At 41.7% G+C, this 26,956-nt stretch overlaps 1 protein-coding gene across 1 annotated transcript; it reads right to left on the bottom strand.

Moving 5' to 3' along the window:
• Positions 1-1,788: 1,788 nt before the first annotated feature.
• c1qtnf4 (C1q and TNF related 4) lies at positions 1,789-25,854 on the bottom strand. Its single transcript, XM_086107127.1, has 3 exons — positions 25,774-25,854; positions 6,811-7,174; positions 1,789-5,581 (listed from the first exon to the last, which is right to left on the bottom strand). The coding sequence occupies exons 2-3, from the start codon at positions 7,165-7,167 to the stop codon at positions 4,775-4,777; spliced, it is 1,164 nt and encodes a 387-aa protein (XP_085963253.1). The 5' UTR covers positions 7,168-7,174; positions 25,774-25,854; the 3' UTR covers positions 1,789-4,774.
• Between the last annotated feature and the right edge of the window lie 1,102 nt (positions 25,855-26,956).

Here is a 26,956-nt window from a genome sequence, read left to right as displayed (position 1 = left end):
AATTTTACAGATTGCTGCTTCCATCAGCTGGCTAGTTATTAGCGATTAAACTGTTAATGTTTACGTGGGCAGGTTGATCAAACTCCGCTTGCATTTTTGCTACTTGTTGAAATGATTCAACAGGTTTCTCGTATTGCCTTGTTTTTGACGACATAGCGTGCACAACAGCTTCCTTCTCCTCGTCGCCCTGGCGATACCGCCAGGGGAAGAACTTCTCAAGCTTGTCAAAATAGCTTCATTTGCTGAAGTCGTGGCTGCCCAGCAGCTCCATGTTTCGATGTACGTTTAGTCAATTTGTTACTCTTACTTTGTGTTTACTGCTTCTTCTTTCATTTATCGATGTGTCTGTTTATTTCAACGATAGCAAACCAAGGTTAGAATGGGGCCTCCGATTGGCTGGAGTCGCTCACATTTCCATCACGTCTGATGAAGCAAATTTGCTCAGCTCTGTGCGGCCCGGTCCCAAACGGGCCGAGGCCCGATATCGGTGGTTGGGGACCCCTGCGGTAGACATATGTGCTGTCCTGCATCGGAAGGCTTGATCTCAGTCTCAGGTCACGAGAGACGATAATGATCCAAAAGCACACAGCTAAAAACACCCAAGAATGGCTGAGAGCAAAACCTTGGCCTTTTCCGTCGCGGCCTTTCGATGAACCCTGATCTAAATCTGCGGAAGGAGCTGAAATATGCTGTCTGCACAAAGCAACCTTCAAACCTGGGTCAGCTGGAGCAGTTTGCTCATGACGAGTGGGGCAAAATAACTTCTGAGAGGTGCAGAAGTGTCATTAAAGTTACCAAAATCGTTTGATAGCAGTTATTGCTTCAAAAGGTTGTACAACAACATATTTCGATAAGTTTACCATTACTGTATATATTTATTTATTTCTGGGGTCAAGGCCTGTTTCGTGAGTTTGTTTTGTTTTCATTCCAATGACCCACAAATTCAAAGCGATGTCAGCTTTTCATTTGTGAATTTTCTTTAAATGATGATTTATTATTATTAGTAGTAGTAGCAGTCGTAGTCGTAGTCTTATTATTATTTCTTCTCTGAGTAGCACCAGTCAACAAAATGACAATGACGACTAAACAGCGGTTATAGTTTACTTTGTGGCATTGGGGTCAGTGTTGTGGAAATGTATCAGTTCTGTGTGGGGTTGATCATATCTTTTTTTTATGCCTTAATACGGATCTGTGAAAAAAAAAAGTCTGCTAGATTTTTTTTGGTGGATTTTATCATCAATTTGCCTGCAAGAAAGACATTTGTCACGCACCCTGCTCCTGTTTAAAGCATGGTACACGGTCTTAGACATTCATTCGTTCGACCTGACTGGACGGCTCGCCGTTTCGGAGCTCCGAAGCAGAGGTGGGAGGGGTGAGGTGGATGAAACCATTTTTAAGCAAAAGGGCCTGTACTATAAGACGTAAAAATAGTACGTGTAAACTTTTGCACGGCGTGATTTTTACACTTTTCTAGCTTGTTATAAAACACGCAATAAAAAAAACAAAACCATTTAAAAATCTGTAAAATTCGCGGGGTACGCGCACTGAACTAATAGTATCCTAACCCTGCATGGCAAAGTCTCTGGAAACTCGGATTCTGTCAGGAAAACAAATGTGCTGGTAAAAGCCTGAAAAGAGCTAATTAGAACATTTCGTCAACTCTCAGTACCCGTCCAAATGTTTTTGCTGTTGCTGCAACTGTCCAGCAGATAGCGCCGCAGCATCATTTGGAACAGGTCACTGGTTCCATCTGTTTTGTTTTCTCCATAAAATGACATACAACCAGTACACCCTTTAAATCGTTTTATTTTGTTCAATGGTAAAATTGGTGAATTCATTTTCAAAATTTTCGACACTTAAAAGACAAGCCAGATTGATCAAAATAAGACAAAGCTCAACTTGTATTTTGGGATTTTTTTTTAAATTAACAGTTCAAATCGATAGAACGCAGTGGGCACTCTTGTCTCAAAATTATTTTTTGTGTATGTTTGGATCCATGTCAGCTTAAGAAATTGTAAACAATTATATATGGAAACACAGACCAATGACACGTTGCAGGAACTGTACAGATACATTACTTTTGAATAATAATAATAATAATAATACACAGGTATGGACTAGGCCGGTGTTCTTTTTTTCCACTTGAAGCAATTTTCAGTTACATGCATGCATCACATGCTTCTGGAAGTTTCAGATGAGAATGGTCAAGTTACTTCACACACCACAGATTAATTAGAATTTTCCACAATATGTAACAAGTACCATGTTTGGGGAGTGATCGAGAGTTTCACAAAGATCCACTGTGAATGGGGATTTCTGTGTGTTTGGGGTGGAAAAAGTGAAAAGACAAACAGAACACAGAAACGAGTGGAATGAGCTGAAGCTTAACGTGTACTTTGAGTAAAAGTAACCTTTAGAAAACAACACCACTAAGGGATCGCTGTGTAAAGGCTCGATACTCTGCACCTCAGATCCTCAATGACCTGAGGGCTGCCCTTTAAGAAGAGTGGGATGCCATGCCTCAGCAGACAATAAGTCCACTTGTGAAGAGCATGAGACATCGTTGTCAAGCTGAAAGTGACGCCCAAGGGCACATGACGAGTCATTGAGATGTCGACATTTTTTGTTGTGATGTCCCTACCATTGTTGTTCACTTTTCTTTCAATTAATTGTTTGAGATGAGGAAATCACCAGTGCATCATTCTACTTAAATGTCCTACTTTCATGACATGATATCACTGTAGCGTGAACTTTTTGCATTTCCCATAAATTTCACCCGAAGGCCAAGTATCCCTAACTTTTTGTGAGTTGTGTGTATGGCGCCACAAGAATATTAATCCCTAAACAAACTCAATACTACAGTTATTTTTTTGTTTTGCGTTTCATGAAAAAGAAAAAAAATACATTCCTCAGTGTTTTGTTCACTAATTGCAGTACAAATGCTTTGATTAGAATGTTGCTTTGTATTCTATAATTTTTGTCATGGGGCTGTTTTGCCGAAATGTGGATAAATACCTTCAGAGCCTAAAGAGGTGAAAATATATTTTTTATAAAACAGCCATTTTGTTATAATTTGCTGAAAATTATAATGAAGAATTCCAATTTCCCCTCATGTTGTTAGGCTTTTGCTTAAAAAATTGAATCTTGCTTTTTGAATTATAGTCGGTAAAACCATGTCAATTGCTGAGACTTCAGATATAGTAAATGATTTTTACCTTAATTTATTATTTTAAAATAGTTCGAAAATAAATATTTTGTTTTCATTTTTGTTTAGTAATATTGTTTTTATGGCTACATTTTCAATATCTTATTCCAACTGGTAAGTTTGATACTTTTGTCATTCAACACACCCCCACAAAACCAGAGCTCAGATAGAAGCGGCCCCTATCATAATCCTGTTACCTGTGATACAAATTGGAAAAATCAATCAAAAAGATGATTGCGTTTCTCAGGCAGCATACTCTGTACAATTTCATATGTCTGGGTTAATCACAATTTCTAACCACATCATGTTTCTCGCCGCAGCGTAAAATGAAACTGACACGCATATTAAAGTGGCCTTGAAGAGTAAATTTAATTTTCCCCTTAGTGGTCTTCATCATAAGAAATAAATTACACTCTGCCAGAATTAGAAATCAAATTATGCTGCCCACTCCCGCAGGCACGGAAGATGGCATGTGGTCAACAGCACATATGGGATGATATGAAGTTTGTACTGATCCCAAAAGCAACTAAGTTTTGTCCTCGGCTGCCCTTGTGGCTCTTTTTCGGTGTGAGTGATGCTTTAAAATGAGAATGATCAAATATGTAAAAAAAACCCCCCCAAAACAGTTCATGTATTTGCTTTTAACAATTTTGTCAATGAGAAAGAAGACTTACAAGCAGAAACACTAGTCAGAATGGAATTCTTTTAGGTAGAAGAAACATTTTGTTCTTTGTGTTGAATACCAGTTTCAAAACTTAAAGGAGAAGTCAAATCAGTGCCCCCACTCGTCTAAACACGGAATTCCAATTAATTTTGTGTTTGAGGAAATAAAGCTTAAGCAGAAAACCCCACCTGCTTGTATCCGTCTCATCTCATCCCATCACTGCGAATGGAACATGACCCGACCGAGAGTACAGATGAGCTGTTAGCGTCGTTACCTGAGCTCTTAGGCACTGTGATGTCAATTTCAGGTGACAACAAATGGCAGTACGAGGCAAAATGGCAGTCCCCTGACATGGATAAAAACAGGGAGAGTTTTCTGTTTAATTCGTAGTCCACAAATGCAATATTCCTCAGAATACCATGTTTGGACGACTGGAGGTGCTTGGACCACACTAGTGTCAAGAAACTTGTTGACTTGACTTCCCCTTTAAGAAGTTGGCTCACATTTGTTTCAATTGCACATGCCCAATGGCCAAAAGTGAAGTTTCAGGACTTCTGCCACACCATTCAATGACATTAAACTACAGTTTGAAGTGAATTCAGCTGTGCTGTCATTTGGGCATGACGTCTCCAGACAGTGATCGTGACATATTCAGCCTTTCATCAGCAATCAAGGTCTCAAATACGGAGGAGGTGGGTTGTAAATAAGTCTCATTTTGGGTGGCCTTTTGCGGCAGGTTCAGCAGATCCTCATATTCAAGATCTGCTCTCAATCCAAGTTCTCTATAGCACAACGAAGGAATTCACAGGAAGAGGAAGTATGGAAGAGCTGTGAAGAATCACTCATGTGCACCAATTTACATGAATTCCAACCTCAACATTTAGTTTGTAGCCAAAACGCTGCAGCTAGGGATTCTTATCTGCATGTGACTGACCAGTGGCATTGATGGCAGTTGTGGCGGCTAAGTGCGGGTACACCAGGAAGCCCGTGAAGGTGATGTATTTGGCGTGGTTGCTGTAGGCTCCAAAGCCATCTCTCTGGTGAGAGTAGAGCCAAACTGTGTCGCCGGGTTTGAGCGAGAGCATCAAGCTCTGGCTCTGCAGAGCTTTTTCTCCGTGGCTGTCGTCATAGATCATTGCCTGCACCTCCAGGTGGTTCTTCATTAGCTTGACAGAGAGAGTCTTCTGAGGAAGCTTGCCCACGTTGAAGGAGAAATAGTACGTACCGGGAACGCGGCACATGAAAATCCCCTCCGTCACGTTGAAGTCCTCCCCGATGTTGACGAACGCTGTGTCAAAGCTGACCGGCTGGTGATGCGGCATGCCTGCCTGATTCACTCCTATTATACTCTGAGTGCGACCCACTGAGAAAGCAGATCGTGGATCTTCCTCCTCTTCCTGCTCCTCCTCGTCATCCTGTTGTGTTTCCTTCTCGCCCACCGTGTTCTTCAGATCAGACCCAACATCCACTGTGGCCTGGTTACTATTCCACATTGGCACGTTGTCCTGTTGAAGGTTCTGGGAGCTGTATGCAGGGCGCTGCTGCTGCTGGTGGTTTGTCTGGTAGTCGTAGGTGTCTGCGTAGACGAGGAAGCCATTGAAGGTGGTGTAGTGTCCAGTGTTGCTATAGAGGGCATAGCGAGGATCGCCGTGGAGGCGGAGCCAGATGGTGTCACCAAACTCCAGCTGCAGCATGACACTCTGGCTCTGTACCTTAAGGATGGAAGCACACTTTGCATGGGAAGTCTCCTTTACAGATCTTAACACAGTTCTGAGATTTTTGGGTCATTCCATGCCCACTAGGCTAAGCAGATGATTTTGATTAAACTTGGTGTACTTGATAGGGATGGCAAAACACTAACTCTCAAATTTTACGTCTATCGGAACAGCAGTTTGGTAGCTACGGCGTGCAGAGTTTTTGACAAAAAGGTCCATGGCCACCTTCATTTTCATCCTTTGGCTCAGGAACTACTGTGTCAATCTTAAAAAAAAAGATATTGTTAGAAAGGTAACTCAATAAGGATTACAAAGCTGCAATTATTGAGAAGATTGAGGCACAGTTTTGTTGCTTGACCTTTTGACCTATAATTTGACCTTGAAATAGAGCTTGTGGATCACGTGACCTGAACAAAATGTTATATGTTCTCTAAAACATATAACGGTTTCCAAGATGTGGGGTTTTTCTTTTGTGTTAATAAGGGGTCAAAGTATCCATACCTTTTATTTATGTTTATTAAATATGAAACCTTTAATTAATATTCAACTTTCAATATGATGAATATTGTATTTGTGTATTAAAGAACACGTGCGAGATCACATTTCATGAAAAAAAAGTTGTAGGGTCACATGATTCACAAGGTCAATTTCAAGGTGAAATTATTTTACATTACTGGTATTTTAATTTTCAGATTTCTGGGTTGATTTGGCAAAGAATGACTTTTTTGTGAGACATTAAGAAACAGAGCTTAGTCACGATAAAGGTTATTCATAAAGCAACGTGATCCTCTGATGCTCCCAAGCTAAAAGTAGGGAGGGCTAATGGAATGTAAAATTGTAGGTGCAGTTACAGTCTGCACAGAATGAAATGACAAAACGTTGAAAGGCGGTGTGCTTGTTAAAAAAAAAGTAGTTTTGATTTGAATATTTAAAAAAAACATCTCAGAAAAAAAATCGATTGATTTATGATACTTTTTTTCCACTGTGAGAGAAACCTTTCGGTCGATTATAACTGCAACAACAAAATATATTTTCTCTCCTAAAGCTGCCGAAGGAAAGAAAGATGTTTAAAAATACACGCGTGAAATCCACCTTCCCATGCTCTTCATGTGGGCATACGCCATTCATCTGCCTTCCACTTGGCAGGATTTGCCATTTCTCCCCAATGCAGTGGTGTGCTTTTATGCACTGCTTAGTATTGCTGCAATAAGAGAGCTCTGACCTACCTTCCTCTCCTCTCCAGCATTCTCTTCATACACAATGGCTTGGACCTCATTTCTATTCTTCATCAGCATAACGGACAAGTCTTTATGAGGGAACTTTCCCACTGTGAAGGAGAAGTAGTAGGCCCCGGGGATGCGGCAGCGGAACAAACCAGTCTTTGGGTCAAAATCCCCACCAATGTTGACATAGACCGTGTCAAAGGTCACCGTCATCTTGGGTCCACCTTCCATGCTGTTGGTCCGAGCCACCGAGAAAGCTGACCGTAGTTCATCGTTGTCCGGCAGCCAAGCGAAACCCATCGCAGCGCCTGCGTGGCTCAGGCACAGCAGGCCAATTAGCATGCTTGTTGGGAGCAGCATCTTACCTCTGGAGAGAGGGAAATTTATAATAAGCATAATGATAATAGGCAGTAATTCAGCTGACACTAAGATTGTAGTTATGTTAAAATTGACTGTGCCAGCAAAACAAAACAAAACAACCAAGATAACTTGAAATTTTACAGCTTGATTGATCGGCCCTTCATGCTCGCTAACCCAGTACAGGCTCGTTTGACAGTGGCTTTTAAAGGTCTCTTGCCATAAGGCAAAAAAATTCAGTTTTATACATGGCAACAAGGTGGTTGACAGGTTAGCACGTCGGTCTCACAGTGCAGAGGGGCAAGGTTAGATTCCAGCTCTGTGTGGGTTTCCTCCCACGTTCCACGTGGCAGGTTACTGGAACACTCTAAATTGTCCTTAGGTGTGAGTGTGAGCGTGGATGGTTGTTCGTCTGTGTTTTTTTTCTTGGCTGGCAACCACTTGAGGGTGTACCCCGCCTACTGACGGAGACGGCTGGGATAGGCTCCAGCTCGCGCGACCCTTGTGAGAATAAACAGATTACAAAATGGATGGATGGATGCATGAATGTTCTATACATAACAGTAACATCGGTAAAAATTAGTCTGAAAATGGTTTAAGTTTGACATTCATGCAGTTTGCATGCAATAGCCTTTTAAAGAAAAAAGCTCCAGCAAAACGAGCAAATTTGAATTCAGCACCGCTGTGATAAATATTCGACCCTCAGTATTCAAGTACCTGCCTGGCCACTTCATTGCTGCTACACAACCACCCAACTCAGGAAAAAAAAAACAACACGCCTGCTTCTTGTGCAAAGCTAAAACTTTGCATCAGCTGCCAACCTCAGAGGAGTTCTTCAGTTTGTTTTGGGAGAACCTCCTCAGCATTTCGGAACAAGATTTGTGCTGTGTTTGGCACATTTCATGTCGGGTGGCTTTGTCAGCTTTCACACTTCAGATTAGAGGTGACACAGCCACACGGACACACATGTTGGCCAATCCGCCTAAAAGTGCTCCGTGGTTTGCCGCAACGTCGGCAGTCATCACCATGAAGGAGGACAAATTAAAAAACAAAAAAGAGAACACATTTGTCGCCGGGGGAGGCTCAGGCATCACGGTGCCGTGGCCCCTCAGAGTGCACTATGGCCAGCCACAATTTCGCAGACGACCCTCTAAATTTCAATGGCGCCAACATAACGAAGAAGCATGGTGGCCACAAGATGGCAACATACAGTATCGGCAGCTTCAAGCTGTTTTCCACCCCAAATTAGGGAGAACATTAACCCAATCAGAACAAAGCTTATTTACATATTGAATATAAATGAGAAATTCAACTGCCTTACATACCAGGTATTTAAGAGCCACGAAACTAGCTTGAAAAAGGGCCCTGCGGGCATTTCCAACCCAAATTATCTTGCAAAAGGACATCAAAGATGATGGGAAAAAAATGTGGCATGCGACCCTTAAGATAGCTCAGTTGCTGCTGTTTACAATGCAATAAGTGTGAAAGCTGTGAACTACAGACTGCAATATATCTGTTGCCAGGCAACCAAAACCTGGTTCAAAATCAGATGGGAGCAATTCAAAGCACCCCAAGTAGATTAATATTAATGCACTTAGTTCTGGTTGCAGGTTTTAATTTTTGTTCAAAAAATGTCATTATTCAATTTAGTGCAGGACAGTATAGTGTGAGCAATCTTTCTGTCATGAAGCTGGAAAGCTGGAGAGTTAGTGACACATACTCAGTGTAGAATGACCAGAATGCATTTTGACTTGAGATTTGTACCTGTCTAGTCAAGTCAAATGTTAGTTAAATAGCCCTTAATCACAAAAGACTCTCCTCAAAGGGCTTCACAATTCACATTCCCACAGTTGACAAATCTGAACCGACGTCCCCTGACTAACCCCAAAGGAAAAACAAAACCAAAAAAAACAAACAAAAAACATCTGGCAAAAAAAAAAAGAAACAATCATTTACATTCTTTACACATGCACACACACACACACACACACACACACACACACACACACAAATGAATGTTACTGTTTTTGGGAAATAGTTAGTTAAGAAATAACTAAGTTGTATAGATAAATAGAAAGTTGTTGAAACCTACAAAAATAACCAACAAAAAAAAAAAGCTATTTTGTTCATTTGAAACAGGTGAAAGTCATGATTGGTTGTAAAAGGAGCATCTCGGAAAGGCTTTGTGAACAACTGTGTGAGTAAACAGTTCAAACAGTTTCAGAACAATTTTTCTCAATGCAATTTATCTACGGTCCATAATATCATGAAAACCTTTGCATGCAGCATGGCCGAAAACCAACCTTAAATGCCCCTTGACCTTCAATACTTAATAAGGTGGCGCTGCATTCAAAATCACTGTATAAAAGGATATTGCCACGTGTGCTCAGGAACATCTCAGAAAGCTTTCTGTTTCCACAGTTCGCCATCACAGCTACAAATGCAAGTTAAAACTCTACCATGCAAAGCGAAAGCCATATAGCAACTACACCCAGAAATGCCACCTGCTTCTTTGCGTCTGAGCTTCAGATGAACTCACGCAAAGTGAAAAGGACATTGTGTCCTCCGGGCCAAGGAGGAGAAGGATGTGGATTGTCATTAGCACAAAGTTCAAAAACCACCAACTATGATGTTATGAGGGTGTGTTCGTGCATGGGTAACTTGCACATCTCTGAAGGTTCAAAGGTACATACAGTTTTGGTAATGTGCTATCATCCAAGCAACATCTTTTTCAGGGATGTCCCTGCTTATTTCAACACGACAATGCGAAGGAACATTCTGCGCATGTCACAGCAGTGTGACTTCAAAGGAAAAGAATGTGAGCGCTGGATTGACCCGCCAGCAGTCCAAACCTGCCTCCCATTGAAAATAATAATAATAATCATAATACAATAATGGAGATCCAAATGCTCATATTGCGTGATGGTAAAAGGACAAGTGATGAACACTCCGTTAAACATGCCCCTGTTCCAGTTTTTGGGGAATGTGTTGCAGGCATCAAATTCAAAACGAGTGAATATTTGCCCAAAAAATTACAAATGACAAAAAAACAATAGACGTAATCAGTTTGAACATGAACTATTTTGTCCTTGTTATGTTTTCAATAAAATATACATGGAAAATTATTTGCAAATCATTGTATTTTGTTTTTAGTGACGAATTACAACTATGTCCCAACTTTATTGGAATTTAGGTTTCTTCACGTCTATGTAAAATTGTTTGGGATGTACTTGGCTCCTGCTGCTCCTCTCTTATTGGTGACCTTCAACCCTTTAATTTTACCCACCAATACCTTACACTCATTTGGAAACACCAAGGTTAAAAAGGATCGTTTCTTCTCTTTTTGGCGGCTGTGATTTTGCGTTAGCGATCAGTCCTCACATTTCTTGTTTGGATACAGCGCTTTCTTTCTGTTTCAACTCTAGCAGAGTGGAATATTCAAATTGTCTTTGTTGCTCATTCGGTAAGACGGGATATTTAGTATGTAGTAGTATGCGCCTCCCCTTATGAGGGTTCTGTTGTGATGTTGTGCCCTTGCACCCAGGGAACGTGCCGGCCTTTGGCCTGTGGGCATTTTTGTCCATTTCAGTTGAAATGTATTATTATCCTTTGTTCCCCAACATAATTCTGTTTGAGTGCAAACCAACTCAAAGACTGTGCTTCTTTTTCTTATTGAACTCAGGCACAATGGGAGCATTTGGTTGAATGTTTTATGTTTGTTTACCTGCTGTACCTAATTAAATGACCATCTCTGTTCACACACACACGACTGTAATTTCAGTGTTAGTCTCATTCTTTGTGAGTCATCAAAAGGTCGCAACAGTGCCCTCGGCTCGTTGGGCAGTTTTTGCAGGATTTTGTGTGGTCTCTCTTCTGGTTCTCAGGTTGTTGCGCAACAAAAACAGCAAGGTAGATTTCCCAACACATTGTTTTACAAATTTGTTCTAAAGACATTTAGTGATGACATACTTGCACTCCTGTTTTTTATTTGTTGTTGCTGTTTTTTTAAAATGTGAATTCAGGTCGAAATTCCTCATTCTCACGATAAACGGAGGAGACGGCATTGCAAAAAGCAGTTTGGGATGCTGGAATGTGTCTTTCTGAAAGGTGGTCTAACAAACACACATATTACATCAAGATCACAGGAGCATGTCATTTAGCAATGAGTTTTCCTCATATGGTGCAAATTTGAATCATCAATAACCCTCGCAATTGCACAACAATGGCAGCTCACACCAAAAGCTTATCTGCGGAATGGCAGCCCCTCTAACATGTTGAGTCATGATACTCATCAGACAGGTGACAACAATGAAAAGAGTACAACAGACAAACCTTTTCCGTAATGAGAACCCGTGGGAGCAAGAGACTAAATTTGATCATGCGAGTTAAAAAGCACCCTGAGCTATGTGTTTTTGAATGTCGGAATTGTTACTTGCTTGCGCTGCTCCCTATTTAAAATTCAGCTACAAATGTCCATTTGGCTATTTCCACCTTCTTGGATTTATGTTTCAAGATGAAACCTTATCATCGGATTTTATTATATCATTCGATAAGTATGGGCCTATTTATTTTCTATGCTTTGTTTGCCTCCTATTGTGCATCTTATCTGTCTGTCAAAAAATGTCAGCAATTCTGCTGCAAAGTATCCTTGTTTGGTCACGCCCACCACCCGGCCGACACGCAGGGCACACGCACAAAACGCAACACGTCTGAACCATGGCGGCAGTGTCACAAAAGGGGCTTGTTGGTCGGAATCGAAGAAAACATATGCGGACATCCTGTACTTTTGGTACAACCCAGCAGAAAGAACAACGCAATTTTCCCCGTAAGCCCTGACACAAATGGGCTAATTTAAGGCTTAAGTAATTTTGGTTGAGCTAACGCCAATTCATTAGCACGTTGTGTGTATAATGAAATATTAAAAGTAGATTAGGGCACATGTAGGAATTATGACTTAACCTCCTGACTACAAGGAAAAAAAATGTTATCAATCACATTTATTTTGAAATTCCCCAATCTATGGGAAGTAATTGGACTACTCCAAAATAATTTTTTGAAATTCCACTACATTTTAATACTAGGCTCAAATACACTTAAAACAACTCAAACAACACTTTAACGTGTTCATAAGAGTCTTAGAAATAAAATGCCAACAGCATTTCAAGACAAAATGTGTTTGATAAAAAGTACCGGTATTACTTTTCCTCTTCCCATAAAAAGTGCTTGCACTGAGTCACACATTTGATTTTCTTACTTTTTCTAACCCCTACAAATTTGGTATCATTGGAAAGCACTGAATGTCCTCTTTAGAGTAACACAAGGTGTTAATGCGATTGGATGCACTGGGTGGGAGATATTTAGGTTCACAAATGTCCTCTACAGAGGACAAATTTGAACTACTGGTAGTTAGGAGGTTAAGTAGGCTGTGGAGTATTTTCTGGTATTTATTTGGATGATGGAATGGAATATGTCTATTATTTCTCTTACCTCTCATGTTATTCTGAGCTGCAGTGAAGAAATCATCCACTCTGTCAACTCTGAGGATGAAATCAACTTTACACCATAACTGCACCAGGGATAGGAGTCCCCTCTAGAGTCTATCTTGTTAAAACTTTGCTTTTATTTTGTTGACTTATTTTGCTTCAAGTGCCATGTTTGTTCACGTGTTTAAGTGTTGCTCAATCGTTGCGCATATTTGGGGCACGTGTATGTTCATTGCACTTGAGTGGATTGGTTCACAGAAATAAATGAACAACAATTGCCCAAGAAAATGTTTTCGTTCTTGGCTTATTTTGAGGTAATGAACATTGAGTCCATGGTTACCACCGTATTGGCCCGAATATAAGACGGTGTTTTTTGCATTGAAATAAGACTGAAAAAGTGGGCGTCGTCTTATTTTCGGGGTCCAGACATTATACCCATCCACAACGCTAGATGGCGCCAGATATCATTGAAGCGAATGCTGAACTTGACTCCCCAGGCCAAAGTGAACCCCTGTCACCAAGAATAAAAATAAAAATAGCGGTAGCACGAAGAAGAAAAATAAAAAATAGCGGCAAGAAAGAAAAGTGAAGAAAATAATAGAAGAGATAACAGAAAATGGAGAAACGTAGCAACAATCTGGAGAAAAGTGGGTCGAAGAGCAGCCAGGTTAATCCGGCAGCTGAGGAGAAGTTATGATGTAATTTACATTTCAAAAACCAGAAGCCATTCATTTACGAATGTGATTGCACTTTAGTTCACATATTTAAATGATATTAAGATTTGAATGAGGCAAAAAAATATGCTTTTTCTCTTAAATATATTTTTATAATCATTTGTTTCAGATGAACTGTAATTACTTTCTGTATAAAAATTAATTTGGTGTTCAAAAAGTCATTTTTCAAACTTGAGTCTTGAAAAAGAGGGTCGTCTTATAATCAGGGCCGTTTTATATTCGGGTCCATAATCCTTAGTTGATCAGAAAGCCTTTGTTATTGGGTGGAAACTTTGTATGTCTATTTTTCACTAAAACTGACTCAAACTAGAGTAAAACCTTTTTGAGTATTTGTAAACTGAACCCTTTTGGTGTTTTTGTCGACAAAAAACTAGACTAGAACAATCACAAATAGGAATGATGAAAATGTGACAAAAACTAATGGCCTTTTTTTGCCCAAATCACTAAAGAGACTAAATCTAAAATGGCTGCCAAAAAAAACAACACTGCTGTATTACAAGTCATAAGATAAATGAACGAAAGCTTCTCTGAACATCAACAATCAGAATCACAATCATCTTTATTAGCCAAGTATGTAAAACACGCAAAGAATTTGTCTCATGTTGCAATAACAAGCAACTACAATAAACAAAGACATGACATTCAAGTATGAAAAGACTTTCCATGATGTGAGCGAACCATTGTGCTGCAGCACCACCCAATGACAGCTGTGCGACAACGTGGAGAGTCATCGAGCAGAGATAAAGTGATCAGTGGTGCAATACAATCCTATGATGGTTGTGGAGGTGCTGCAGATAATAGTTTGTCCGCTGTTGAACCCTGGGAACATTTTGTTTCCAAACACTTGTTAGTATTGGAACCTATCCGACCACATTCTAACCCAGCGTGACTTACATTCGCAGACTAACACAAAGCAGTCACCATTTTGACGCACTGTCGTGTATCTGTTCGTCATGTATCAGTTTTTTTCTCACGCAAATCTATCTTTGTTTTGTAATGACTACTTTATTAAGCAAATGGCATACTTTGTTCTCTCGATTATTTTCCATACGTCTCATACACTTGACAAGATTTAGATTTTTGGAAATTTAATATGCCCTGATGATGGTTATGAATGAAAAATGTCATCTACTCTTGGAATTATGTCAATTGTCGTTAAATTAATGCAGTTACAATTTGGTCTCAACAAAAATCCTAATCCTCAATTAAATGTAATTGTTAGGTGTTCTTGAGTGCAAGCTGATTGCGCAGCGTCATGAATTACAGAGTGAGTTTTGTTTCATTGTGTCACACTGTTACGACTTCACTTTCAAATTGTTATGTGGATACATGTTGCTCAGGCTCACCGGCCAGTCCATATTGCCCATTCAATTCCATACGTACAAATGAAAAACCGGACCATCACACATGATGTTTACTAGCCGCTGAGATATACTTGAAATATAATGGAGTTGCCGTTTTCATCTGATTATGTGGGGTCATCGATCTTTATAGTCAGAAGCAAAATCAGAAACATCAGGATTGTTATCAGGGCTTCTGCAAAGCTTGCTGATGAGCTCATCATTCGAATCAGGTGTACTGGAGGAGGGAAACATGTCAAACAGGCTGGATAGGGGCTCTCAAGGTCCAGACTTGGGCACCCCTGCTGGAGACGTTTACTTTTTATGTACTCCGCAATAATGTATGGAAATAACTTCATGTGTTGAGGCTGCTTTTATTGTGAAATTATTTTGTCGAGTTTTATCCATACTTATGTTCGCTCAATCTCAACAGTGACAAAACATTTGAGAATTTTGACTTGCGGTGTTTACCACTGATGGAGCCAGGATTTTTCATTTGCAGGATCCCAGTGGGGGCTAGGTGGTGGAGTGGGTGGGAGAGGGGGGAGTCAAGGCTATTACAGGGGCTCCACAGAATATGCCAAAGAATTTATTTCATTAAAAAAGTGTTTCGATGCGAGTCTTGAAATATATTTAAGTGCATATTAAGCACAGGTTTGTGTCCATAATTTGCAGTTCCTTTGCCTCTTCCCTATTGTTTTCTTTTCACATCTATGCTCAACATGCTCAACCCGCATTGTGTTTTATTGTTTTTGTTCCTGATTGTAAAGTGTCCTTGTCCTTGCATGTTCTCCCCGGGCCTGCGTGGGTTTTCTCCGGGTACTCCGGTTTCTTCCCACATTCCAAAAACATGCATAGCAGGCTGATTGAACACTCTAAATCTTCCCTAGGTGTGAGTGTGAGCGCGGATGGTTGTTCGTCTCTGTGTGCCCTGCGATTGGCTGGCAACTGATTCAGGGTGTCTCCCGCCTACTGCCCGAAGACAGCTGGGATAAGCTCCAGCACCCCCCGCAACCCTAGTGAGGATAAAAGTGGTTCGGAAAGTGAATGAATTCTTCTTCTTCTTATTCTTATTATTATTATTATTATCGAAGACATCTAAGTGAACCGCCAGGCTTCCCGTTCTGTCTCCCCCTGTTGGTCATTGTTTTGTTTATGTTCATCTGACGTACAATCCGACGCTGGAGTCAGGTTACAGGAAGCCATTTTAAACGGAAAAAAATAATACGCTGTCTTCAGTAAAACTAGTCAGTTATTTGACTATCGTCATGCTATTTTAAGGTGCATTGACATTTTTTTCAACGTTAGATTGCCATTTGGTTATTGTTTTGTGGGCGGTCTCTTTTGAGTGGTTTTGCATGCAGGTTTAATTGCATTATTACCATAGCTGGACCTAATTGAGGTTCCGAAGACACCTGGAGCTAAAGACTTCCTAATCAATCAAGTTCTGCAAGGCGGCCAGATTGGCCAATTGCAATTGAGGGAATTACCCCTCCCTTTCTTTCAAAAGGACAGCAGGGTGGAAATATTAGTGTAATTGCTGCCGCAGGCCAGAAATAACAGAAGGAGACCAACACCAGGTGAAGAAGTACAGTATTTGCCATCTGTGAGGATGATTTTGGGAAAGCGGGTACAGTAATCACTCGTTTATCACAGTTAATAGGGACTGAAACCACCCGCGATAGACGAAAATCCGCAAAGTAGCGAACCCGCCATATACCTGTAGGTATACTGTATGTACATGAGTATGAGTATAAATAATATTTATAAGGCCAAATTTAATGGTATACATGCATGTTTGGAGTAATTAACATTACTTCTTGCTATATATAAATATATTTAAAGATGTATAAGTTAGGTTAGGTTAGTGTATGAATAGCGAAATACAGTAAATACATGTATGTAGTACTGTATATGTTGCTCTATGTGACTTGCTGTTGTTTTACTGACTTTCACTGCCTCTTGTGGACCTTTTGCGGCATTTTCACGTTTTTTTTTTTTTTTTTTAATACGTTTGAAAAAATCCGTGAAACATCGAATGCTGATGGGTGATGTTAACCCCATTGAGAATGTTTCCGACCATTACCTTCTGTGGCGTGTAAGTAACAGCAATTCTGTCCGCTATGATTGACCAAAGCATGATTTGTGAAAATTGTAGTTCTTGGGCAGCAACTATTGTGTTTGTAAGGAAAAAGGATGGAATTGGAGATTCTGTGTAGATAATAGGAAGTTAAACTGTAAAGCACAAAGATGCTTTTCCTCTTGCTAGAATTGAGACGCATTGACTCTTCTCGTAAGAGCAAAGCATAGTGGTTTACCACCTTGGACCTGGGGAACAGATTTTGGGAAGTTGAGATAGACCCCACAGACCAAGAAAAGACTGATTTTACTACCACCACTGGGCCTGTTTGAGTTCCAACAGATGCCTTTTGGCCTCTGCAATGCCCCTGCCACTTTTCAACGCTTGATGTATCTGGAAGATAACATAGTTTACTTGCCAGATTTTAAAACACACCTTTATCAGCTGAAAAAAAGTATTCTCAAGGCTACATAAACAGTGTCTGAAACTGAGACCTGACAAATGCAACCTGCGACAGAAAGAGGTAGAATTCCTCGACCATGGTCCCTAGGTGTGAGTGTGAGTGTGACCGAGAATGGTTGTTCGTTTCTGTGTGCCCTGCGATTGGCTGGCAACCGGTTCAGGGTGTCCCCCGCCTCCTGCCCAAAGATAGCTGGGATAGGCTCCAGCACCCCCTGCGACCCTAGTGAGGATAAAGCGGTTCAGAAAATGAATTAACGAATGAATTTCACCTAAATAAATAAATAAATATATAATAAAGGATATTTTTGACTTGTCCACCTCGGAAGGGAGAAAAAGACCAAGAAACCTCCTGAAATAGTGTGGTAAACCTGCAATAGGGGAAAACCACCTCAAGAGTGAAACCGCAATAAGTGAACCGTGGAGGAGCAAGGGAACACTCTCCATCACCGCAGGCTGCCTCTCTTTTTTTTAAACAAAATAATACATGACCACATGAGAGCACAACAACACAAAGCAATGTGAGTGATTTTGGGCTTATTCACTGCTTTGCGCCAAAGTGAAGTAAACACTGAAAAAGACATCTGAAGTCTTATCACCCGGCTATCAAATAAAAATTCACCTCACAGAATCAGTGGCATCTGTCTTCCATCGCTCAGCAGCTCCCCGAGATGCTCCATGTGTCTAAAAATAGAGCTCGGGAGACAGATCAATAGATGGTAGAAGCTGGGATGAAAAGAAAACAGGAGGAGATAGAAGAAATAGAGTAGAAGGAGGTGTTCCAAAAAAGTATGAATTTCAATTTTGAAAGTGTACACGAATTCTGCCGATACAAAATGAACGATTGCTCCCCGGTGCTGGCATCACCCATACAGCCCCAAATCCTGACATTCCCATCACTGTGCTTGACTATAGGCAAGACACTCTTGTCTTTTCACCCCTCACCTTGTTGCGCGCGCACACACACACACACACTTGACACCATCTCAGCCAAGATGTTATCTTGGTCTCATCAGACCACAGGACAATTGGTCCATTAATCTGCCCTTAGTCTGCTTGTCTTGTCTTGTTTGTGGGCCTTCTTGTACATCATCTTTAAAAGAGGCTTGAAGATGACAGCCAGGTCGAGCAATTTTATAGTAGTAGTGAGATGTGTATGGTCCGATTACTGGCAGGCTGACCCCTCACCTCTTCAATATGCCCACTGCATTTTCCAAAGACAACCACTGCATATGACATTCAGCATGAGTACTTAACTTTTTTCATGAAGCTGAGCGAGGCCTTTTTTGGAGTGGAACCTGTTCTGTTCAACCACTGGATACTCTTGGGCACCACATTGCAGCTCAGTTTCAAGGTGTTTACAGTCCTCTTTTTGTCTTGTCCATCTTTATGTTGCGCAACAATGTTTTTTCTTAGTTCTTCAGTGACTTATTTGTCATGAGGTACCGGATTGAAGTTCCAGTGACCACTATGGGTGCGATAACACCACATTTAACACAACTGCTGGAGAACTTGTGACACCGAGTCACATGACACACCAGGAAATGTGTACGTTTGGTCAATTTTCATTTAAGGGTGTATTCTTTTTTAGTTGCCAGTGGTTAAGACGTGTATGGTGGTGTCTTGAGTTCTTTTGAGGAAACTTTAAATTTACACTGTTACAAGCTGTTCAGTGACAACTTTAAATTGTCGTAAACTGTAATTTCTTTGATGTTGTTGTCCCATGAAAAATATGGTATGTATGTACACAAATGTTAGGGGTGTACTCGCCCCAGTAGATATTGGTGTACATGCTGACAAATCTGTCTTTTATTGTAGAAAAATCAGGCAAGTGAAACATTACACAAACATTTGTGTACCACCCTAAGCAAACATCCATCCATCCATCCATTTTCCGAACCGCTTGATCCTCACTAGGGTTGCGGGGGGTGCTGGAGCCTATCCCAGCCATCTCCGGGCAGTAGGCGGGGGACACCCTGAATCAGTTGCCAGCCAATCGCAGGGCACACAGAGACGAACAACCACCCACGCCCACATTCACACCTAGGGACAATTTAGAGCGTCCAATCAGCCTGACATGCATGTTTTAGGAATGTGGGAGGAAACCGGAGCACCCGGAGAAAACCCACGCAGGCCCGGGGAGAACATGCAAACTCCACACAGGGAGGCCGGAGCTGGAATCGAACCCGGTACCTCTGCACTGTGAAGCCGACGTGCTAACCACTGGACTAGCGGGCCGCCCAAGCAAACATTACAGTACAATTTATTTTGCTGTCTGCAGCTAGGTCAGGATGGCAAAAGAGAATCTGTTCTCAAAATGCCTTATCTGGATGACGTTGAATCTCCATCGATTGTGCAAGAAGCCATCATGGTGTGGCTGGTGAATGTATATAACACTGTAAAATATGCCACCTTCTGTGTAAATTTGGAATGATCTGAGGTGCTTCATAATTGTGTTTGTGTCAGTTAGTTATTGGAGTGTCTGAAGTCATTAAGTACTCTCGTCATGTTTTTGTTTTGGGTGGGGGGGGGGGGGTAGCTACAAGCCAGTGGCCAACTCTGAGTGTCATTAGATCAAAAGCACCAATTGTTCCTCAATGAAAGGGTAATGTGCTGGTCATTGTGGCCGATCGGCTGATAGAGTAATTTTGACAACAATTTCCAACATTTTTTCATAACATAATGTGCCATCATGAAAGTTAATGCCGTATAAATAATAAAATGGGGATACAAATTAACATCCATTCTCTGAAATGCTCACTCAGGATGTGCTGCAGCCTATCCCAGGCTGTCTTCGGGAAGAATTAACATGACGGGGAATTGATTCATACATTGTTAATTAGTTATGGGTATACTGTATTTCATTGTTAAATACAGTTTAAGCTAACAGGCAGTGGCTTTCAGGTTTCTTCACGCGTTGAATGACCTTGGAGGCACTGCAGTGGAAAAAAGCTCTAAGGTCAATGCAGACTGCAGTTTTGACAGGATGACAGATGTTGCTTCGAAACGAGAAAACCCTGAAGAAAACTCTTTGCTGTAGTTGGATGAATAGACCCTGAATGAATTCACCCCGATAACTTTCACATTTCAAAGTCCCGATTTCACATAATTCATTTTCCATTTGCCGATTTTGCTTACAACGAACACCTTTATACTGTAAACTTCATGATAATGACCAAATTTTCCCCACAAAATAGTGAAAATGCCTTCGTTACAACAAACCGTAGGAAGCTAACTGCCACTGTGACTTTGCTGATGAACGAAATGGACAACACGGGAATCTCCTCCGTTGCCTAGCGACACGACTGATCAATTCGTACAATGTTGTACTCCCGGATGCATGGCACGGTCCTGATCACATGATCTGAAAACACGTGTGCTAAAACGAAAGCAAATGTCGCTCTCTGTGAAGGCGGAAATTTGTCTCTCACTTTCAAAAGGGAGTCTCCTAAAATGAGCTGGGCACAGGCACAAGAAACAGTAGCAATAGAATCTTATGTCACCTTACATATACATTTGTATATACAGGTATAGTACCTATTATGGCTCATGAATAATTTCATGACACACTACAATATTACATTGCATTGTCTGTCTTGAGTGCAGAGGCGCAGGGTTCGATTCCGGCCACGGCCTTCCTGTGTGCATGTTCTCCCCTGGCACCTGTGTGAGTTTTCTTCGGGTACTCCGGTTCCTCCCACATTCCAAAAACATGCGTGGCAGGTTAATGGAACACTCTAAATTGTCCCTACGTGTGATTGTGCGCGCAAATGGTTGTTCGTCTAGGTGTGTCCTGTGATTGGCTGGCAAGCTGCTCAGGGTGTACCTCGTCTATTGTCAAAAGACAGTTGGATAGGCTCCAGCTTGTGAGAATAAGTGACTCAGATCATGAATGGATGGATGGATGGAGATACGTATATGTATATATATATATATATATATATACTGTATACTGTATATATAGTAATCCCTCGTTTATCGCGGCGTTACATTCCAAAAAGACTCAGTGATAAGTGAAATCTGTGAAGTAGGATTTATTTATTTTTTTTAAATGTGAGAGGGACAAAATTTCAAATGTGCTGTGTTTCACATACAGCACATTTGACAATAAAGTTGTACTTGGTACTTGATAGTCAGCTTTATTTTTTACAGTTATTATTCAGTACTGAACTATGTATACAATGCAGAGGTGATTGCTCTAAGACTGCAAGGGAAGCTCAACTTCCCCTAAAATGTCAAAACGTTAGTGATCAAATATATGTGTGTACATACAATTGTGTGGACATGTCATTGACTAAATATGCGCTACAACGCGCTCAATTTTTGTTCCGAATCAGCTTCTTATTACTGGTTACGACGCGACTCTCGTCTCATTCATTTCCGCAGCTTCACTGTGCTTTAAAGTGTGTGGACACTGAGCGTCGACCGTGCGGACACTGGGCGTCGAGCGAGTTCAGTGAAGGTCGTCCCAATGCATTGAAACGAGATGAGACATTGGAAAAATGCTGGCTTTGTTCCGCCCATTGGACGCTCAGGGTCTCTGGGAGTCGATGGACAGTGGGCATTTATGGGCTGGCCCGGAAGCTTTTCTACAAGATGATTGGATGATTTGTCTGAGGCTGAATCTCTTTTTGATTGACAGCGAAATGAGCCAATCACCGATCTTATGGTGAAGGCAACCTTCTCATTTTTTTGAAAAGGAACGGAGAGTAGAATTTACGTATAAATAAATGGACACATTTTATAATGTAGGCCGAAATTGAGCTTCCCCTCCTTGACAGACCATCATCCACGACTGATACAATGAAGCCAAAGACCAAAAATTTGCAAAGGTAAATTTGGCAAGCTGTACAGAGATGAGGTGCGGAGACTGTCCACGTCGGTCAGGACCTTAGCCAATCAGGATGCAGAACGCAATTCACTGTTTAAAAGCATTAAATAACTGCACTAAAAAAAATCAGTGATACAACGAAGCCCCGGAAAGTGAACCGCGTTAGAGCGAGGGATCACTATATATATATATATATATATATGTATATATGTGTATGTATGTGTGTGTGTGTGTTTGTGTGTGTGTGCGCACTGTATATGTATATGTATGAGGGGCACAGACAATATAATGAGTAAAAGGGGGCAATTTTAAAATTTTATCATCTGAGTACATAAAACTGGAGACAATGAACAATACTGTGTACTTCTTTGAGGGAGGGAGGGAGTGAGGTTTGGGGGATGCAGTTGCGGGTGCAATGTTTTGATGTTGCCCTTCACCTGGTGAGAGGAGTCGATATCAAAGTATAGGCAGTCCCTTTGAGGAAGGCTGGAAAAAAACAAGTACTTCAAATGTGCATGGGCATCAAAGTGTAGTCCTATGTAGTGGTTTTAACCATCGTATGAAATAACACTGGTACAGTCTCAAAGGAGATACCTTATCGACAGATTTAGAGGTAGCTTCACAGCAAAGCAAGCTGCTGTGAAAATGACGTTCTTGTAAAAAAGTTAATTATGCTGTACCTCCCCGGTGGTCGACTGGTTAGCCTCACGGTGCAGGGTGTGGAGTTTGCATGTTCTCCCTGCGCCTGCGTGGGTTTTCTCTGGGTATTCCAGTTTCCTCCCACATTTCAAAAAGAATGCGTGGCAGGATAATGGAACACTCTAAATTGTCCCTTGGTGTGATTGTGAGTGTGAATGCTTGTTGGTCTATGTGTGCTTTTCGATTTGCTGGCAAGCTGTTCAGGGTGTCCCCCGCCTACTGCCCAAAGACAGCTGGGATCGGCTCCAGCACGCCCCGTGAGGATAAGCGGATCAGAAATCATATGGATGGGCGAATGCTGTGCCTCATTTGAAATTGAAAACCACTTCTGGCTAATTTATTCACGGTTTGATGATAGCTAACCGTCTTCTTCTGCTTTATTCATTTTCTTCCTCCCTTTTTTTTTTGACAGGGATGTCTAATGAACCTCACTTGTACAGCAGTGGCGTGGCCTGGGCACTTGGGACGTATCAATGAGTCATGGGGCTGTTATCTGGAGGTGCACTGACTGACCCCTGCTGCTGAAACCCCTCTCATTAGACTCTCTTCCTCTCTCCCCTCGCGGCCTCTCATCTTGTCCGGGAGGTGTCAGCCGCCTGCTTGGCTCGAGAAAGAGAACCATCCTTGGGGCTGAATGAATGTTCGCGAAGGGAGAGTGAAAGACACAAAGTAGGTTTTCAATCCTCACGCCAGGTTTGTCATCTGAAGCTTGGACAACAGAGGAGATATATTTCTCAGAGCTCTAATCCACCTTGTCTTCTATTATCTGCCTCTTCCTCACAACAAAGAAAAATACAACAACAAAACTGTGAATCTGTTCTATGAAACACTTTCTGATTATGGATAAACTAAAAGTTTAATTATGTGTTTTGTCGATGCTTCAAAACCTCTCACAGTTGTTATGCACTTACTTGATTCTCAGAGAGTGACACAGAGAAGCTGGAACTATTTGTTTTATACTTCCTTTTGGCTTTGGTGGTTTAGTGTTCTTGTTGCTTTCTCCCATAACGTCTGTAGTTACACATTCCAAATGCTAACCATTCCTGGTGGCAAACACTCACTCACATATTTGGATATAAAAACCATAAAACCAAAGCTAAGTGTTCTTATAATGTATTTATTGCTCGATATGATGATTTTTTTAAAGGATTTTGCACCTAATCCACTTAAGGTTAATATGCCATGTGAATGTGATGGTAGTGGACCCAAATAAAGCAGGGAAGCAGGAAAACCAGGGAGTACCAATCAAAATGTATTAACAGAAAATCATTGTAGGGGTACAATGGAAAACTTAAATCCAGAAGACAAAGTCCTGAAAACCGCAATGAATCAAAATATCAAGCAAACAAAAACCCATGACACAAGCACAAAACATTGTGACAGCAACAACGATCTGAGCAAGACTGACAGAACCATCCATCCATCCATTTTCTGATCCGATTTATCCTTACACAGGTCACGGGGCGTGCTGGAACCTATCCCAGCTGTCTTCGGCAGTAGGCGGGGGACACCCTGAACTGATTGCCAGCCAATCACAGGGCACAGAGAGACGAACAACCATCCGCGTTTGCACTCACACCTTGGGACAATTTAGAGTGTTCCATTAACCTGCCACACGTTTTTGAAATGTGGGGGGAAACCGGAGTACCCGGAGAAAACCCGCGCAGGCACGGGGAGAATGTGCAGACTCCACACAGGAAGGCCGGAGCCGGAATCGAAGCCTGCACCTCTGCACTGTGGGGCACTGACAGACCCAGGGAACTAAATACAACACTTGGACAAGACACAAAAGGCTGGGGGAGCTCATTGGTTAACAGAAGGCACTTGGATGACAAGAACAGACAAAAAAAATCACATGGAGGAAACAAAACCAAATGTCGCCGAAACAAAAACAGAATCATGACACAATCCTCAGCATTCAGTATCAAGGCTGAAACAAAAGAGCCCAACCCACATATTGGTCACAGTGAAAACACACACACACACACACACACACACACACACACACACACACACACACACACACACACACACACACACACAATGTCTTTGCGAGCAGCCTTGCACATACAGGGTACAGCATAGTATAAGAGAGGAATGCAGGCAGAAACACAAACACCCATACACACACAGAGCCAAACAAACACAAACCTGCACTGCTTACAAATGTGAAATCCACACTGTAGCAGCCATGTCTTACACTGATGAGGTCAGCCAGATAAGCAGACAAAAGGAGTCTCCTTTTTTGTAGAAGCCCATTTAAGATAAGCGCTCATCACCTAAGCCTTCAGTCACATCCCAGCTTCCTGTTGCCTGGGGGACCTCCCCCACCACCACCACAGATAATGAGATATCGCTGATGTGAATCCTTGGACTTCCATGCATAGTTGCATACTCTTCCGTATTAATATTGGTATGGCTCTGCCATGGCTCTTCTCCCATGTAATCAGTGCAAGTGTCACATGTATAAAAATGGATGAGATTGGCGCATATGAATTCCTGACCCGGTTGAGATATCGCTATTAGCATATAAGATAATTATGCATAGCACTCAATTGTGGCACATGTGCTGAATGCAAACAGACCAGATCAGACTTTACCCCAACATGCTTGGCTTCTCAGTGATGTATTATCTGTTGTTAGCCCCCCCCCCCCCCCCAAATATTAAAGTATTAATTTTTATGATTTAATACTAGATAATAAGACACCTACTATTGCAAGCTGCTTTTTTTACATCGACAATCGCTCTGGATGAAAGAACGACTCCCCAAAGCCCCGGCAGTGCGTCGCTGTTTCCATTGCATGCCTGCACACTCTCAACTTGGGTTGTGGCTAAGTTCCTTGCTTGAAAGCAGCGCTCACAATCAGACTTGGATGCGAGCATCATATGTTGTATGAAAACAAATAAACAAACATAAAAAAAAAGAAAACCCATCAAATGATGAGGATGGTGATGCCAGTGATGACGATGAAGTCTTCTCACCTTGGCGTATGTGTTTTGGGTAATCTTCTGTCTTGTTTGCGTGCGTGAAGCAGAGAGTAGCGTTGAAACTTCCCACTCCCCAGCGTCGTTTGAATAAACCCCGTCTTCCCTTTCCTCTCTCTCTCTGTCCCTCCGCCCCTGCTCACCCTCCTCTTTTTCCTTCAATCTGCTCTCTCCTCCTTTGCACATCATTCATTGTTCCATCTGCTATCTCTCGTCTTGTATCTTCTGTTAACACACCTCCAGTCCACCCCCATCCCCCTCCCTCACACAGTCGTCATATGCTGTGGAGGGGTTGTAATCCGATTGGTTTCGGAGGTGCAATGCGTATACTGCAGAGATGCAGTTGAGATATTCCCAGTCTGCGCGTGTGCGTCTCCGTTTGGTGCTGGTGATATTGCAGCCAACTCCAGTCGCCCCCCCCGCCCCATCCCTCCACCTCATCGTGAGAAGTCTTCATCACAGCTCTCGTTTAAATACATGTCATAATTTAAAATGGAAATTCAGCTCGCTCCAATTCCCTCCATTTAAATTTGACGGTCTGTTACCAACACACATCAACCTGCACTGAACCTAACCTGTGCTTCGCTTTTTTTTTAACAGGCATTTGGCAGACTGCTGCGCTCCCTTGCATCTGATCATCTTAGAGCCTTTGCAGCAAAATGCTCTGCCGTTTGTGTTCTGGCCAACACGTAGAAATAGATTTAAGAGTGGGCAGCACAGCTCCACAATGAGGCCAACCAAGTCCAACATGCGTCTGCTCTGACACTGGAAGATAATGAAGTGCGAAAGCACCGCAAACACTGGCACTGTGCTCTATTTGCAGATATTTCTGGTCACTTTCATCAGGGACTGTGAAGTTATTTGACAACGATACTGTTTCGATATTACTGTGAATATAAAATCCCCGTGCAGTGAAAATTTGGCTTTGGGGACCTTTTGAGTTTATAATATGGTACATTCTCCATCCCCCACCTTTTCTCCGAGCACCACCTTGACTTTAATACAACTGCTGCTTCATCACCTAACCATTTATCCTCTCAGGAAAAGAAAATAAACCTGTATCTGCTGCAAACGTGCCAAGCAGGGAAAGGATCCCTGGAGATTGCTTGCTGCAGTGTCGAGTTGACATAAAAAAAGAGAGCGCGCATAGTTTTATTAATCTTGGTGAAGGAATGTTAAC

The sequence above is a fragment of the Hippocampus guttulatus genome, chromosome 3, assembly GCF_054856545.1.
Source record: "Hippocampus guttulatus isolate MCC_2025c chromosome 3, RoL_Hgut_1.0, whole genome shotgun sequence".
NCBI classification, from domain to species: Eukaryota; Metazoa; Chordata; class Actinopteri; order Syngnathiformes; family Syngnathidae; genus Hippocampus; species Hippocampus guttulatus.
Note: the sequence above shows the minus strand (reverse complement) of the source record. Positions and strands in the feature narration are given on the sequence as shown.